At 44.7% G+C, this 15,005-nt stretch overlaps 2 protein-coding genes across 2 annotated transcripts in view; one reads left to right on the forward strand and one right to left on the reverse strand.

Annotated features, from left to right (window-relative positions):
• VPS26B (VPS26, retromer complex component B) overlaps positions 1 to 10,317 on the reverse strand; it is a 26,921-nt gene extending 16,604 nt beyond the window's left edge. The window contains exons 1-2 of the mRNA XM_029956026.1: positions 9,659 to 10,317; positions 787 to 943 (exon numbers count right to left, since the gene is read on the reverse strand). Coding sequence (XP_029811886.1) covers positions 787 to 943; positions 9,659 to 9,881 — 380 coding nt within the window. The 5' untranslated portion in view covers positions 9,882 to 10,317. The remainder of the gene's footprint in view (positions 1 to 786; positions 944 to 9,658) is intronic.
• Positions 10,318 to 10,973: 656 nt separating this feature from the next.
• Positions 10,974 to 15,005, forward strand: part of NCAPD3 (non-SMC condensin II complex subunit D3) — a 64,459-nt gene continuing 60,427 nt past the window's right edge. The window contains exons 1-2 of the mRNA XM_029956346.1: positions 10,974 to 11,096; positions 13,465 to 13,619. Coding sequence (XP_029812206.1) covers positions 11,033 to 11,096; positions 13,465 to 13,619 — 219 coding nt within the window. The 5' untranslated portion in view covers positions 10,974 to 11,032. The remainder of the gene's footprint in view (positions 11,097 to 13,464; positions 13,620 to 15,005) is intronic.

A 15,005-nucleotide genomic window follows, 5' to 3' on the forward strand; every position in this document is an offset into this window, starting at 1 on the left:
TTTTTTTTTTTTTTTTTTTACCCAAGAGGCCCTGGAATCGGTCCCTATCCTTAGAAACTAGAACAACAGAAACAGTCCCATGTACTTAAATTGTGTTTATTAAATTACAAAAAACTGGTATTATGTTTTATTCTCCTGTCACCCCCAAAAGGTGGAGGACAGACCTACAACTAGAAGCCAAATCCATTATCTTACTTTTCAAGCAAGAGCTCAGGATCCCACTGCTGCTGTGTGGCAGAGCTGGACCGAGCACATGCATGTCCTGATGTGCAGTCCATGGTGTGCTAGGGATAGCGCACCCCAGTGTATGAAAGCTGACTATTCAGTTTTCAGGAACTTTATAAACTGGTTGTTAAACATAGCAATTACTTAAAATTATCTAAATTTAAATGGGTTCTATTAAAAACAAAGGTAATATGTACTCAAAACTCATTACTTCTTAATAATTTTGCTACAGTTTATGATTCTTTGCATTAAGGGAATTAACATCTAGCGTATAACAGTAACGCTACATGAAGGTGGTTACTGTATATCTCTCCCCAACTCTGTAATCAGGGACCTCAGGTTGGGAGCTTGAAATTGGCCATCGTAGGAATATTTACATGATAGAAACTGACAAATGCTACAAACTAGGGCTTTTCCTCCCAGAGAACCCATTGTTAAACATTTACCAGACACACCTCCGCTCTCAGCTCTCTTCCTTCTTGATACCCATATAAAAAGACTCGGAAATGTAGACAGCTTCAGGGGCGAGGTGGGGAAACAGCAAGACACAACTTAACTTACCGTAGCTTCACATTCTGGCCTGTGTATGACTCATAGGGCTTCTCCACGTGGGTGAATTCAAAGTCGAAGGCCTGTGATTGGCTAATTTCTCCGGGCCGGGCCAAATCCTTCACCAGGGACACAAACTCATGGTGGTTTCCACGGTCGTAGTAGAGCTCTGGAGAGAGAGCATCAGCCTCTGCTACTGGACCCTGATTGACACAGGGCTTAACAAGGGGGCTCCTGGCTGCAGGATCTCCTCTTCTGAGAGACCTCCCCCCAAAACAAACTTCCCCCAGCCTTGTTTTTGACTCAATTTCCTTTCCTAATCCCACTTCTTCACCACATTCTCCATATGCTGGTCTCCTTCCCTTGCCACTTTCCAAGCACTTCAGTTTTATATGGAAAAATCCTGTGGCACAATAAAAACCCCAAATAACCCTGCTCTAGCACATCAGGCTGATCCCCTAAGAGATCTATTGGGGGAACCGCTAACAAAAACACCACATTGCTTTAAAATTGCTTAAATATCAATTGCTTCAAAAACATTTAAAGATATTTCTAACTTTTGAAAGCATATCCATAGTTACTTAATCCCATCTTCCTTATAAGAATCTTCTAAAGTACCTAGAACAGGCCTTGTCACCCATTTAACACAGAAGGAAACTAAGATAGAGCATGCTTAAATGATTGGTAGAGTCTCAGTTGGCTGCAGGCTGAGATTAGAACAGATCTTCTGCTCGAATGAATCTGTTTTTATGACCTGGTACAATGGGAGTAATAACATAACTCACTTTATAAGGTTATGTAAGAATTAGAGGAAGTAATGCAGGTAAAGGACTCAGAAGAGTACCCAATAGATCGTAAATACTCCAATCATATTAGCTGCTAGCTGCTACTCTCCCTCAAGGAAGAATCCAGGTGACCAATCTGATGCAGAAGTTTTAATGTTACTCTCTCCATCTAAATCAGGAGTTCCTCAACTTCAATGAGTGCCAAAATCACTTGGAGAGTTTGTTAAAACCAGATTGCTCAGACTCACCCCTAGTGTCTGGGGTGAGGCCCAAGAATCTGCATTTCTAACAAGCACCCCCTCAGGGGATGCTGGTCCTATTGGTCCAGGGACCACACTTTGAGAAACACTGCTCTAAATTCATCCTCTTCTGGAAATAGTTCTGTCATTTGAGTCTAAATTATAAGTTCATGCTATCAATTTATCCTATATTATTTTATAACTATTTGTACTCTGCTATTTCAGTGTTAACTTCTCTATATGCATGGTGTTTAGAGATAAGGCCTGTATCCCCAGGTTCCTGGCACACCCTCAGTACCTGGCTGTGCAGAGGCGACACTTAATACTGACTAAGTATACATGGCCACATTACAGTCAGGGTACCATGCCTCGAGCATTTCTAGGCTCTGGTTCTACGCGAGGATACGGCCTGTGATCAGGTAGACCAACAGGGAAAAAGGAGCAGGTAGAGTGCACTTGCTGCTTTTGCTATTGGCTGCTTGGGGACACAGCAACAGGTCCACAGAGAGGAGTGTCTGGGACAACGGCCTACCAAGCCAGCTCCCATATCTCCACAGCACAGCAGGCCATCTCTCTCAGGGATAACCTGAGCATCAGGGCAGTGGGGCAGAGGTGCATTCGCTCAGGTCTGCCTCAGACAGCACAAAGTCTAAGTCCTGATCAGGACTGAAACTTTGGGCCCAAGAAATGCAGTGTCCAGCCCTGCCCCAGAGGAGAACCGAGCCCAGGAAGAGAAAATGGTTTCAAGCAGTGCCTTCAGTCTGAGTGCAAAATCAACCCCTTGCTGCCCTAGGAGCTGGTCCTGACAAACCTGTTCCATAAGAAGCCTTTTTTTCCCCCTTGGCAGAGAAACATTTTAAAGCACAGTGGGCTCTGTTGTTAAGATTTATCCAACTCAGGAAGATGGCAGCAGCGTGGTTAAACCCAAACTAGTGCCACTTCTGTATGAATTTACATTGCATTCTATGATTACAGTTTGCTGCTCATTTTCTATGTAGTTATACTTTGATCCACTTTGTATTATAAACAACCCATCTTCTCTTCCAAACACTAAATGAAATCAGTTAGCAGGCAGCATTCTGAGTGGTGAGTAATACTCCACAAAGTCACTAAACAGGAGATGACACTTACAAACAATAGGAAAGGACAGAGAAAGGTGAGCAATCCCTTGCTTGTTTTAAAATCCAAGAACTGTGTCTCCCCCCGCCCCCCATGAATGTAAGGAAGTGCAGGGAGTCGGTGGGAAAAGACACGGTGACAAGGGCTCCTTCACTTACTCTCACGGATCTGCTGCTATAGAAGTCCTTGTTGATAGTCCTGGAGCCTACATGGGAACTGACCCCTTAATTGGGGGACCTCATGTCTTAGCTCCCAAGCACTGGATTCTGCCCAGAGTTTCAGGGTACAGAAGCAGGTAGAGGAGAGCCCCAGTGTCCATGAACTTTAAATTGAGAAATCCCAGAGTCAAGGAAAAGATAGAAAGAAGAGGATGGAAAAATATACAGCTGTGATCACACGGCCTAAAGGCAACATGAGAAACAAAACAGAGAAAGACCCGAGAGCGTTCAGAGAGCACACAGACTGCCAAGCATCTGGGGATCCTAGCAACGTTCTACCTGACCCAGCAGGGGCACCTGGCTGTGGCCACCTTTGGCAAGAGAGGTCCTTCCCTGCATAGTGTCACGTTCTCCCCAGTGCTTTTCCCCCTGGACACATGTTAATACCAGCTCCTACATTAAATGTCATGGAACAGTGGCCAGTGTGTAATCTGAGTGGGGCTGGACTGGGCTTTTTAATTTATAATTTATAAGCCATTTGCAATGTTTTTGCAAACATTGTGGTGCAAAGGGACAGAAATAGCAGCCATGTTTTGGTATGTGCCAGAAAGTTTGGTTTTCTCTCACATAAATTAGAACAGAAATCCCAAGGCTGTTTTAGCAAGACGTTTAAGCTGTCAAGAGATGGTAAAAGGCCTGTATCTATATATCTCAAAGATGCAGTGACAATTCATTCTTAATTCTCTCCAAACTCCAAAGCCCTCAGCAACCAGCCATCTCAAGTTAAAAGTAGGAACTGGTCATGTTTTTTGTTGAGGTAACTTCCTGTCTTGAGTCTCTTTCTCAGTCCAACAGGAGGAAGTAACTTTTGTAGTTGGGATATTTTCATGATGAAACTTGCCACCAACGGCCAAGGAGTGAATTTGCCACTTTGGAAGGAAATTGAGCCAGCTCTGCATCACACGGTCATCATTAGAGATGGCCTGAAACCTGCTACAGAGCCGGAGCCACATCTGGTCCAAGCTTCACACAGATCTTGGAAGAAAGTTAAGTCAGCAAGGGCAAAAAGACCTTCAAAGAACTTCATCTTCATCCTGATTTTCCCAGCCACTATTTGCTGACTGGCAACCTAGTCAAGATTCATGCTGGCCACATCCACTCAGATCTCCCAGACCTTGGAGCAGTAACAGCTCCAGGCTGCCCATCCCCAGTGAGAGACAGCTCTCCAAGCGTTCTGTGAGTAAGCCCTGCAACAACTAGGCCAGAATCAATCCTTTTGCTTAGCTTTGCATGGCTTAATGAATTAAAATACAGAAAGCCTCTGGAGTTTTTAGAAGTACAGGCTTGACTAGTACTGACGGGTTCAGATCCCTCCAGTGGCATTACTTTTAAAAACCTTTTTAAAAATCCAGATATTGTTTATTTGGCTTTGAAGGACAGGGGTAATCATGTCGGCCCTCCCTTGTAAGTTGGACCTTCTAATTACCTTTGGTTTATTTAACCCCATTAGTCTCCAACGTGGCCCAGCTCTGCCTTATGTCCTGCATAAGAGTTCCCCCAAATGAGTGCAGCTGAAAAAAAATGGTCTCTCTTAATAATTAGAAAACTTCCCTCTATGCTCCTTCTATACCACACTGCATTCTTCTAAAAATGTGGGCCATTAGCTGCCACAGTGACGTGGGAGATGTCCTCACCACACATTTGTTGATTTTGTTACAACAGACCAAGCCATTGGAAAAAGGACACTAGGTGCAGAAAGAAACCCAACATGGCTCAAAAGCTTACTGAGTGTAACAGGAAACATATACAACACAGGTGCGTAAATAACTCCTTCTTATGCTCTCAGAGGACAATATTCAAAGTGCAACATCCAAGCAGTCAGTGTAGGACTGAGTGGATCACAACGTGTATCTTCTTATATTCAGGGAGAAATCAGCCTCAACTTGGAATAAGAAAATGCTATCAAAGAAGCATGCAAAAGGAAGTGAACTGATATCCGCTTTAATGTTTCTGTACTCTAGTTCCCTCAGTGAAGATGCTGTATGTGAGTGCTTGTCGGTGGGTGAGTCATCTTAGTTTTCAGTGGCCTGGAGTGAGGACCACACCTAGCTCACCAATGCCTTGGCCACTGGCACCAGCAGGAAGTCTTGTCTCTTAACAGTAAGCAGCAAAGCAAATCTGCACTCTCCATTTCCTTCATTCAGGTAACTCTGGTTTATGTAGGAGGAGTTGAGGAAAAAATCTGAACAGCCTTTGCAAATTCCTAGACCTGACCATGTACCATTAGCAATTATTTATTGAGCACCTACTTTGTGCTAGCCACTGTGACTAGAGATCAGCCACCACACTGGTTTTCAGGGAGGAAGCCCTGTAGAAGAACAGTGGAAGAAAGGCGTAAGTCATCCTATTGAGGTTTGGGAAGGCTATCAGGGATTACATATTTGCTAGGGGCTTTCAGAATGAGTATGAGCCTGGGTAGAAGGTCACGCCTTGCAGAAAGATGTTCACAAAGGGAAGATGCCAAGATTCTAAAAGGAACATATTTTAAGGAAGTTACAAGGGAGAGGATGAAAGGTAAGGGAGAGATGAGGCTGGCAGAAAGGCAGGGCCACTCAAAGGAGATGGGTACACTTCTGCCCTTCAACTAACAGGGAGTTGATGGGCAGAATTTTAAGGAGGGGACTGACAATGTCAGAACTGCCTTCTAGGGGCGCCTGGGTGGCTCAGTCAGTTAAGCCTCCCACTTCAGCTCAGGTCAGATCTCACGTTTGTGGGTTCAAGCCCCGTGTCAGGCTCTGTGCTGACAGGTAGCTCAGAGCCTGGAGCCTGCTTCTGGTTCTGTGTCTCCTTCTCTCTCTGCCCCTCCCCCTCATGCTCTGTCTCTCTTGGCAAAAATAAATTTAAAAAACATTAAAAAAATTTAACAAGAACTGCCTTTTAGAAAGTTCACTCTTACTGAACTGAAAGACAAGGATGAATTGAAGATGAGGAAGGCAAAGGCAGGAAGACCAGTTAGGATGGGGCCATCAAAAGAGATTTAAAAAGGCAGTAGAATTGGCATGGAAAGGAATCATAGAACAGGGATGTATTAGAGAGGTTTTGGAGAGCCAAATGGGCATGCGGAAGGAGTTAGTTTAAGATGGCTTCCAGATTTTTGAGCCTGAATGGACACAGGTGACACAGGCCACAGTGGAGCAAACAGGACAAGAAGCAGGGCTGGGGCTGGAGCACAGAAAGAAAGGGGTTTTGTTTTGGATGTGTTTCGGAGGGGCCTACGGGGTGTCAGATGGAGGTGCCTCCCCAGCAGTTGGAAACACAGGCATGGAACTCAGTGGAGAGTTCAGGTCAAGACAAAGAGGTTGGGAATAATCATAATATAAAAAAGACACAGAAGTTACAAGTGCAGCAAGTTATAGAGAAGGGACAGAAAACAAAGGTTCCCTCTTCCTTTTGGAGGTAGGACCTCTAAAATCAAGATTGAGATAGCAGTTTTTCTGAGTAGGTCTGGGCCACTATGAGGAATGGGGTCCAAAGAGGTTCAATGCAACAGACAGCCAAATAGCTGTCTCAGCAAGGACTCTGTGAAGAGTCCCTCTCATAGGTTTTTACTTGCGCTAATATGCCTTTCAGAAGACAATGGAAGGCAATGGGGGGAGACAAACAACCAGACCAAAGGGGAGGCAAACCTGGTCAAAACATTCCTCATGGATGGTCTGCACAGGAATCAGGGTGACTGGAAGGTGACATGTGTTAAAGGGCTAGTGCTGGAAACTTCTTGATGGGTCAAGAGAAAATGACAATGATCATCTTAACTCCCTTTTACTGTGTACCTACAATGTGTGCCAAGACCCACACACCATGTATATTATTTCCAGTCCTCATAAGACCCTAGCAAAGACTGCTATTGTAAACTGAGCCCTATCTAATTTAAGTCACCCTGTCTGTTTGACCCTTAATCATGTACCAGGCTGTCCTTCAAACGAATACACAGGTGGGACAAATATACTTTCATCAGGAAAAAGAACTTAGTCATAAAGATAAGAAAGTTAATTAAGTAAAGCACTTGATTTTCAAGCTGTGGAACTATTCCCTGTTAAGAAAGGAAGGAGGGAAGGAAAAAAAAATAAAGAACCAAATCCAAGAGACAATGGTTTATAAGAATGCTTTTGAGTGAAAATGGAAATCAATGAGGAAGATGGACAGAGCACAATGATATCAACTTTCTTACTTCAGTACAGTAAAATCTATACTGTATGTCACTCATACAGCCAGACCCAGGAACTCCACCAAAGCTCCACCCAGTTCATTCATAGTCAAAGAATGCAACGAAGGAGAAAACCACAGACCACAACCTTGGCAAGTTACTCACTAGCCTCGCTCTGGTGCCCTGAGGTCAGTAGACTGTCAACATAAATAGATCATACTCTGCATGAAACAGGATCCCTTGACAGCTCAACATTATTCTCACAAGGAGGTTATTATCTCTGCCTTACAGGTGAGAAAGTTGAGGCCCAGAGAGGGACACAGCTTCCTCAAAGTCACAGGGTCAACACTGCCCACAGTGCTCAGAGGCTCGGGAAGAGTTATCAAGGAAAGATAAAAGGTTGGGAGAAAACCTGGCAGGGCTGCTCTCCCGGGATTCAAGGAGTTAGACAAGAAACCAGGCAGGCGGAATTCAAGGAGTTAGACAGGAAACCAGGCAGGGCAGCCCAGCAAGCAGTTTCCACAACTTCCTTCCACTTGGACTAGAAGGAGGCTTTGTCACCATTACCCAAGAACAGCTCATGTCACATTGCCGGAGTGGGGGACATTCTGGTCATCTTTCACGTTATTAATGAGTTTTCACCACCTGCAGTTATGGTATAAGACACAGACTAAATGTGCCTGTTTACACTTGTATTACAGAGCCAAAGAATCCACGCAGTAGCTTTGAAACTACCTGAAATACAGACGCTTAGGTAGCCAAGGACTTCTCAACTATCTGATACATTATGCTTAGCATAAAATGCTTGGGATTCACCCTATATACCTTGTAGTCCTTTACTAGGTGTGATTTTACCCTCCAGGGGATATAAGGCAGTATCTCAAGACATCTTTGTGGGTGCCTTTTAGGGCTGCTTCTAGTATCTGGTGGGTCAAGACCAGGGTAAATATCCTAAATGTTGTGGGACAACAAAGAATTATCAGGCCCAAAATGTCAACAGTACTGCTGTTGAGAAACCCTATCCAAGCTAGGCGCAGGAGAACAAAGGGTATGAAATTCACTCTCTAGTCCCCTTCTGCTATATAAACGGCCACTCATATTCTGGATTTAAAATAACAAAAAAGTTTCCTACATGAAGAGCCAGTATTTGACCTGATTTCATTTTCTTAACTACCAGAGGCAAATACTTCAGCCAGAGCACTATCCACATAGACTCCTTTTCCCAGGATTCCTCCTACCTGAGCCAGTGTTTCCTACCTCTGTAAAACTGGGAGAACAGATTCTTTGTTGAACTCCCAGGATGTGAAGCTCCCAGTGAGCTTTCTCAGGAAGTCCTTAAGAACAGTTACACATGCAGCATATTCTGTAGGGTATACATTTTCTGACAGAAGTTTTTTTTCAGCCCACAGGGGTATTTGATATGAATCTACTCCTGATGTAATCACACAGACCATGCATTTCAGAAGTACCTGAGAGTTTTCAAAAACACAAGACTTCAAACAGTCTTAGAATTAGAGACAACCTCACCTTCACTGGCAGCTCCTAAATCTGTTTTGTTACTGCCTTTTACAGTCTAGTTTTAATTATTAATAATGTTTGAAGATTGTTAGAGCATTGAGAAATTTTGATCATTTAATTTTGGACTTAGAAGGATAATTTCTTTGTAAGAAGAAAATTGATCAACTGAAAACTAGCATTCTAATATATCTTAGAAACACAAGCTAAATAGACAGAAAGACTAAACACTGCAGGGCTGCTTTCTCAAGACACCCTTCCTTAGCTTTGAGACAGCTTTTTTCCTATGTCAAACATATGAGTTCAGAGCTAAGGTGAGACAGGAGAAGGGTGATGAGCCCTCTCCAACATCACATCTGAAAGAGAAAGTGAGTGGATGGGAGTGAACTTAGTGAGGCACAGAGGGCCAGCTTAACGTGGATCTGACAGCTGTGGATGTCCAGACAATGGTAAAAGCAGTACTGGAGAAAGGTTTCCCCCTAACAAACCCACCTGCAGGCTATGGCAGGAGAGCATCTCACTCAGAAATCCTGGAGGCAGGAAGCAAAGCTGACGGTATGGTGAAGGGACAACTAGGGTATCCCACCCTGAGCAAGGTACCTAAAACAATGAGGCTCTGGGCGAGGAGGCACCCTGTCGTCCTCGGCCAGCCCCACCGCCCTCGCGGTGCGCTGTGACTTTTGGCAGCGAAGCTGACAACGCAGGGGCTGTCGCCGGCGGGCGGGCCTCTGACTGCAGTGGACAAGGGGCTCCGACAGGCCTCACTGGTGCTGGGCCCCAAAACACCCCGCAGCCCTTGCCCCCAAGTCGGCGCTATGGGCTGGCGGACGCGGCCGGGGAGGGAGGCCCAGGATGACCACTCACCGATCTGCCCAATGAACTCGATCTTGATGCCCTGGTGCTCCAGCCGCTTGTTGGGGTTCTTGAGGGCGAGGCTCACCTTCCCGGAGACCGTCTCTCCGTCGTAGAAAAGGAAATATTTCTCTTTCTTCCCGTCCTCAGTCTTGTGCTCGGCCCGCTTCCTACTCTCCGCATCGTTCAGCAAGATTTCCACCTCCACGCTCTGCCCGAAGCCGAAGAAGCTCATCTCACCGCCGGGCTGGGCCGGGCCGGTCTCGGTAAGACCGCTCCTCTTTACGGGTCAGGGGCCCTAAGCGAAGGCCGGAGGGCTGGACGCGGGACCCAGCTCCGCTACCAGACGGAGTGGGCGACTGCACTACTCCCGGCTCCACGGGGAGGGGGGAGGGCCGGCTGCAGCGCCCCGGGTACCAGTGCACCGCGGCTGGCCAGTCCCCAGCGAGCCCTAGCCGCCGGCAGCAGTAAGGGGCGAGAGCGGGCAATGCAATTGGAAGGGGGCAGTGCAGAACCTGGGCGTGCGTGGCCACAGCCGCCCACCGGGTGTGGTGCGGCGCTGAGCAGCACGGAGAGCCAGCCCGGGCCTCTGGCGGTGCAACGCACCGAGGTGCTTCGGCTGCTGCGGGCGGAGGTGCAGAGGGGGGCGCAGTCTCCAGCCCAGACGCGCTGGAGACGCTGCACGCATGCGCTCGCCTCAGCTTCTGTAGGTTTCACCACCCGGCTGCCGTAAGATGTGCTCAATGCGCTTGTGCAGTGGTAGAAAGGGCGGCCTGTCTTTCCCTTAGTTGACATGGCAGTTGCGGCGTTTTTCCAGAATGCGGGGCCAGACGTCCCGTAAAATTAAAGAATTGCAGATAGCATTCCTGAGTGATTTTTGTTTGTTTGTTTTCCTTTATTGTTTTAGTTCAATAAACGTTAGGCTACCATCCACATTCAAATATGTACCACGTTCGATCGGTGTCTGACAGGGTAAAGGTAGCCCTTGACACGGGAAATGTCGCTTGATGGGGGCAAAGGTGACATTTAATACAGGAAGGATCCTGTCTCAAATTCTCTTTAAATCGTCGTCCCGTTAAAAAAAAAAGGCTAGAAAAACGCTTTTAAGCTTTAACTTAATTGTTTACCCCCACTTTTAAAGGGAAACCTCAAACATGACCCCGTGGAACCTGGGTTCAACCTACAGTCCTTGGCCCGCCCCATTCTTTGCGCATGCGGCAGAAGACCTTGCTCATTGGTAAATAGAGTGGAAACGGCTGGGCGCGATGATTAGTCGGTGGGAAATTCCCCCACGTTGTGATTGGTCCGCAGGAACGCCTTGGAGCGCGCGCGGGAGCGAGCTTTGAAAGTTGACCACCGCGGTGGCTAGCCGGTTCTTGGGAGATAATGGTGGCGCTGCCGGGCCTTGGGAGCGGCCTGCAGCCCTGGTGTCCGTTGGATCTGAGCCCTGGTGAGAAAGCGAGGCTGTGAGTCTCGGGGAGGCCGAGCTGAGGTGCTTTGCAACTGCTGTGTTCCTCTGCCCAGGCCTGGGGTGGGGGTGGGGCGGTCCTCTTGGCAGAGTCAGATCTCCAGGTCTGTGCACTCCAGGGCCGTGGCGAGCCGACTCTTAAATAGGTGCTCAACCTCGTAAAGGAACGGGAAAAAAAAGGGGGGGAAGGGCTTATCTTGTCTGATCATTTAGTTTCTTTGCATGTTTTCTTGGCCTTGCTTATTCCGCAGACCTTCACCAACAACTTCATCCATTTTTGTGCTTTTAAATAGCAAATCTATTTCTTCGTTCAGACATATTTCCTGAACTTCATGTTCGTTGGTTTTAATAGGTGTCTCACAGGCACTTCAAACATCACATGCGTGAAACGGATCCCTGAAGCCAGCTAATGGTACCAGCCAATCCACAAACCTGGGAGTCATGACATTCTTCCTTCCTTTTCATGGTTACAACCACCGGTTGTCCTCGCCTACGGATGTCTACCGGGTCCTCCTTGCTCGTTTTCCTGATGCTGCTGTCCAGCAGCAAGCCATCATTATAGCCACCCTATTCAATTGAAGGATCCAAACTGCTTTCTCATGTGTTCCCCACACCTCTACTGGGATCACTTTTGAAAACACCAACGTCACCCTGTCAGGTCTTTAAACCTTTAATGTTTCCCTTCTATTTCTTAAATAAATGACCAAATCTTTGGCATGCTCGTTAAGAGCTTTCACCATTTACTGTAGTGTTCTCTTCCAAGACTGTAACCTTTTGAGTCAAAATAGTGGGTGGGATGGGTTCTACAGCTTACCATCTCCGTATCACTGGGCAAGATGCTTAACCTTGCTAAGCTTTAGTTTCCTTACATGTTCAAATGGGGATTATAATAATATCCACCTCACAGGAGTTTTGTGAAGATTAATTTAGTACCTGGCACGCAGTAACTGCTGAATACTAATAATGACTCTCCCCCTTCACACTAAGACTGAGTGCTGTAACTATTTTGTTCATTTTTAAACAGCTTATACTTTTTTTCCTTTTGTTTTCTCCGTTTGGGATGCACTATTCTGCATTTCTTTCCCTGGTAAATGCCCACATTTAGGTCTAGTTGAAGCAGAATCATTCTTCCCACCTCTGTCATCCTTCCCACCTCCCCTATAATATTTTGTTATGCCGTGTAGTGTTTCACATACCTGTTACTGTTTTAACACTGATTCATTGTAAAAATAATAAAAGTAGTTATCATTTATTGAATTTTTTGAGAAAGAGAGCAAGTGAGCGAGCATGGGGGAAGGGCGGAGAGAGGGGGCACAGAGGATTCAAAGCAGGTTTTGTGCTGACAGCAGCTAGCAGCCTGATGTGGGGCTCAAACCCTTGAACTGTGAAGATCATGACCTGAGCTGAAGTTGGATGCTCAACCGAGTGAGCCACCCAGACTCCCCTGAATTTTTTTATTTCCTGACACCAGATCTTTTCTTTTTTCATTGAGACTTCGGCAGCTGTAATCCAGACATGAGGTTAGAATATTGGTACACATTTTTTAAATGCATATAAAATAAATGGGAGAATATATGAAAGTAAAAGAGACAGGAAAAGATGCAAGGATGTTTTTAAGAAGAGGATCATATTTGTTAGGAGAATGATTAGGAGAGAGTGAATGAATAATTAAAGTGTGGTAAACGGTAAGTTGCTTCACATGCCCCTTCGTGCTATACATTTTATTTGGGTTTACTCACTTGACTGTAAGATTTTCTCAAAGGAACACCTGAGGCAATCTTTTATTAACCTCTCTTTTTTCTCCAGAATGAAATTATGGGGTAGCCATATTGTTAGTGTTTTGATGTGTCATTCTGTAAAACTGTCATATCTAAAATATGTGTTCCTTCTTGATATTTTTAGAAGGTGATCAATCTAATAGCAACTGTCAGTTCTGATTTAAAAAAGATTTTTTAACCTTTTCTACTTTCTTTAAATTAGGCTACACCTGTATTGTATAGTTCTATGTGAATTGTGGCTAATAACTTTTATCTTTTTGAATGTACCTAGCATCTAAAATGATTGATGTAGGGGCACCTAGATGGCTCAGTCAGTTACGTGTCCAACTTTGGCTCAGGTCATGATCTCATGGTTTGAGGGTTTGAGTCCCACCATCGGGGATCTGTGCTGATAGCTCTGAGCCTGGAGCCTGCTTCAGATTCTGTGTCTCCCTCTCTCTCTTTCCCTCCCTTTCTCATGTACTCTCTCTCTCGTTCTCTCAAAAATAAATAAACATTAAAAAAATTTTTTTAATGATTGATATTTTACCTGTTATAAAAGAGTAATTGATTTCATTGCATTTTCCCACTAGAATGGGTGGACACAGTATGGGAACTGGATTTTACAGAGACTGAGCCTTTGGATCCCAGCATAGAAGCAGAAATCATAGACACTGGATTGAATGCATTCACAAAACTATATGAAAGTGTTTTCCCCTTTGCTACTGAAGAACATGGATCTACAGAGGTAAAAATATATATATATATAAATAAGTAATAAAGCCATTTTTAGGTGTCAGAAGTGGAAGATGAAAGCCATTATTATAATCTAAAGCCTAGCCCTTTTAGTATACAGTTCATAAGGAGTATAGTAAGAATAGCATAAAGAATGTGGTTCATTTGTTAGAAAATCCTAATAGCTGATAGCTAAGTCAAATGGGAAAATTACAGGTTTGGTTTCAGGGTTTTGAATGTGAGATTCTGTTAGGAAATTCTTAGAGAATTCACTAGGAATGTGAATTGGAAGACTAGGAAAGAAGTGAAGATTCAACAAAATAGATAGCATCCTCTGAATTCTGAATCAAGGTGATGGGTGAAGTGCAACCATGCATGAGGTCAGGGAGGAATAGAAGAGGACAGGACATGGTTGAAAAGGCTGGATGACGGTGACCTGCAGATGCACAGTCAGTGAGTGGGGAGTGTTGATATGAAGACCAGGAAGTGACCAGGTACCAAGTGCTGCAGAGGTCATGGCCAGGCAGTTACCCTGCAGAAGTGATTGGATCCTCCTTGGACCTGCAAGGTCACAGTTACAGGGCAGTGGGGTGGAGTTGAAGTGGCATTAGGAATGAGGAGGTAACTGCTACAAAGAGAGGAGGTGATTTCTTCCAGAATCTTCATGGTGAAAGAATGCAGAGTACTGACAGGATTTTAAATGGGCTCTTCTGTAAAAGTAGCACATGCTAAGCGGTGTGGCAAAGCCAAGGCATTACCTGCCACTTTCCCTGTCTTCAGGGAAGCTAGAAGTATAGAGTCTGATTGCTTGAACTTTCCTGGGCCTGTGTTTTTTTTTTAAAGGTACTCCAGGATAAGCCATATTTAGTTCCTGCTGTCTGGTTTATAGAAATAACCCGTTTCCTCATCATGTGTTCAATTGGCAAAACATGGAAGAGTGATATGATTAATAAAATAGTGGCTTATAGTCTAGGGTGTACTTCCTTTCTCACCTTGGCTACTTATGAAATCTGCTGAGGTAGAAACTTTGAGGTATTTCTTTTCCTGCTCCCATTGCCCATAGAGTATTTACATTTCAGTAAATGGCTCTAATTTCTTCATTTAGTAACTAGAGTGATAAATGATTTTGAGGACATTTAATATAGGTAGAGGGGTAACTTGTTTGAGTAAACACAAGCATAGGGTGTCCCAGAGGTCTTAGTATAGTTTTTGCCTCTGATAAATTGAGAAATCTATATGCTTCAAACCTATCCCCAAATTATTTTGAAAATCTATTTAAATTTCTTGTATACTTATTTTTATAATTTTGAATACTACATTTTAATTTTTTTTCAATCCCTTAGAAGATAGCAGACATGTATAATTGGAAGCCAGGTTGGTCTTTCTGTTTTTTACTTTT

This window comes from Suricata suricatta, chromosome 11 (assembly GCF_006229205.1).
Source record: "Suricata suricatta isolate VVHF042 chromosome 11, meerkat_22Aug2017_6uvM2_HiC, whole genome shotgun sequence".
Lineage (NCBI taxonomy): Eukaryota > Metazoa > Chordata > Mammalia > Carnivora > Herpestidae > Suricata > Suricata suricatta.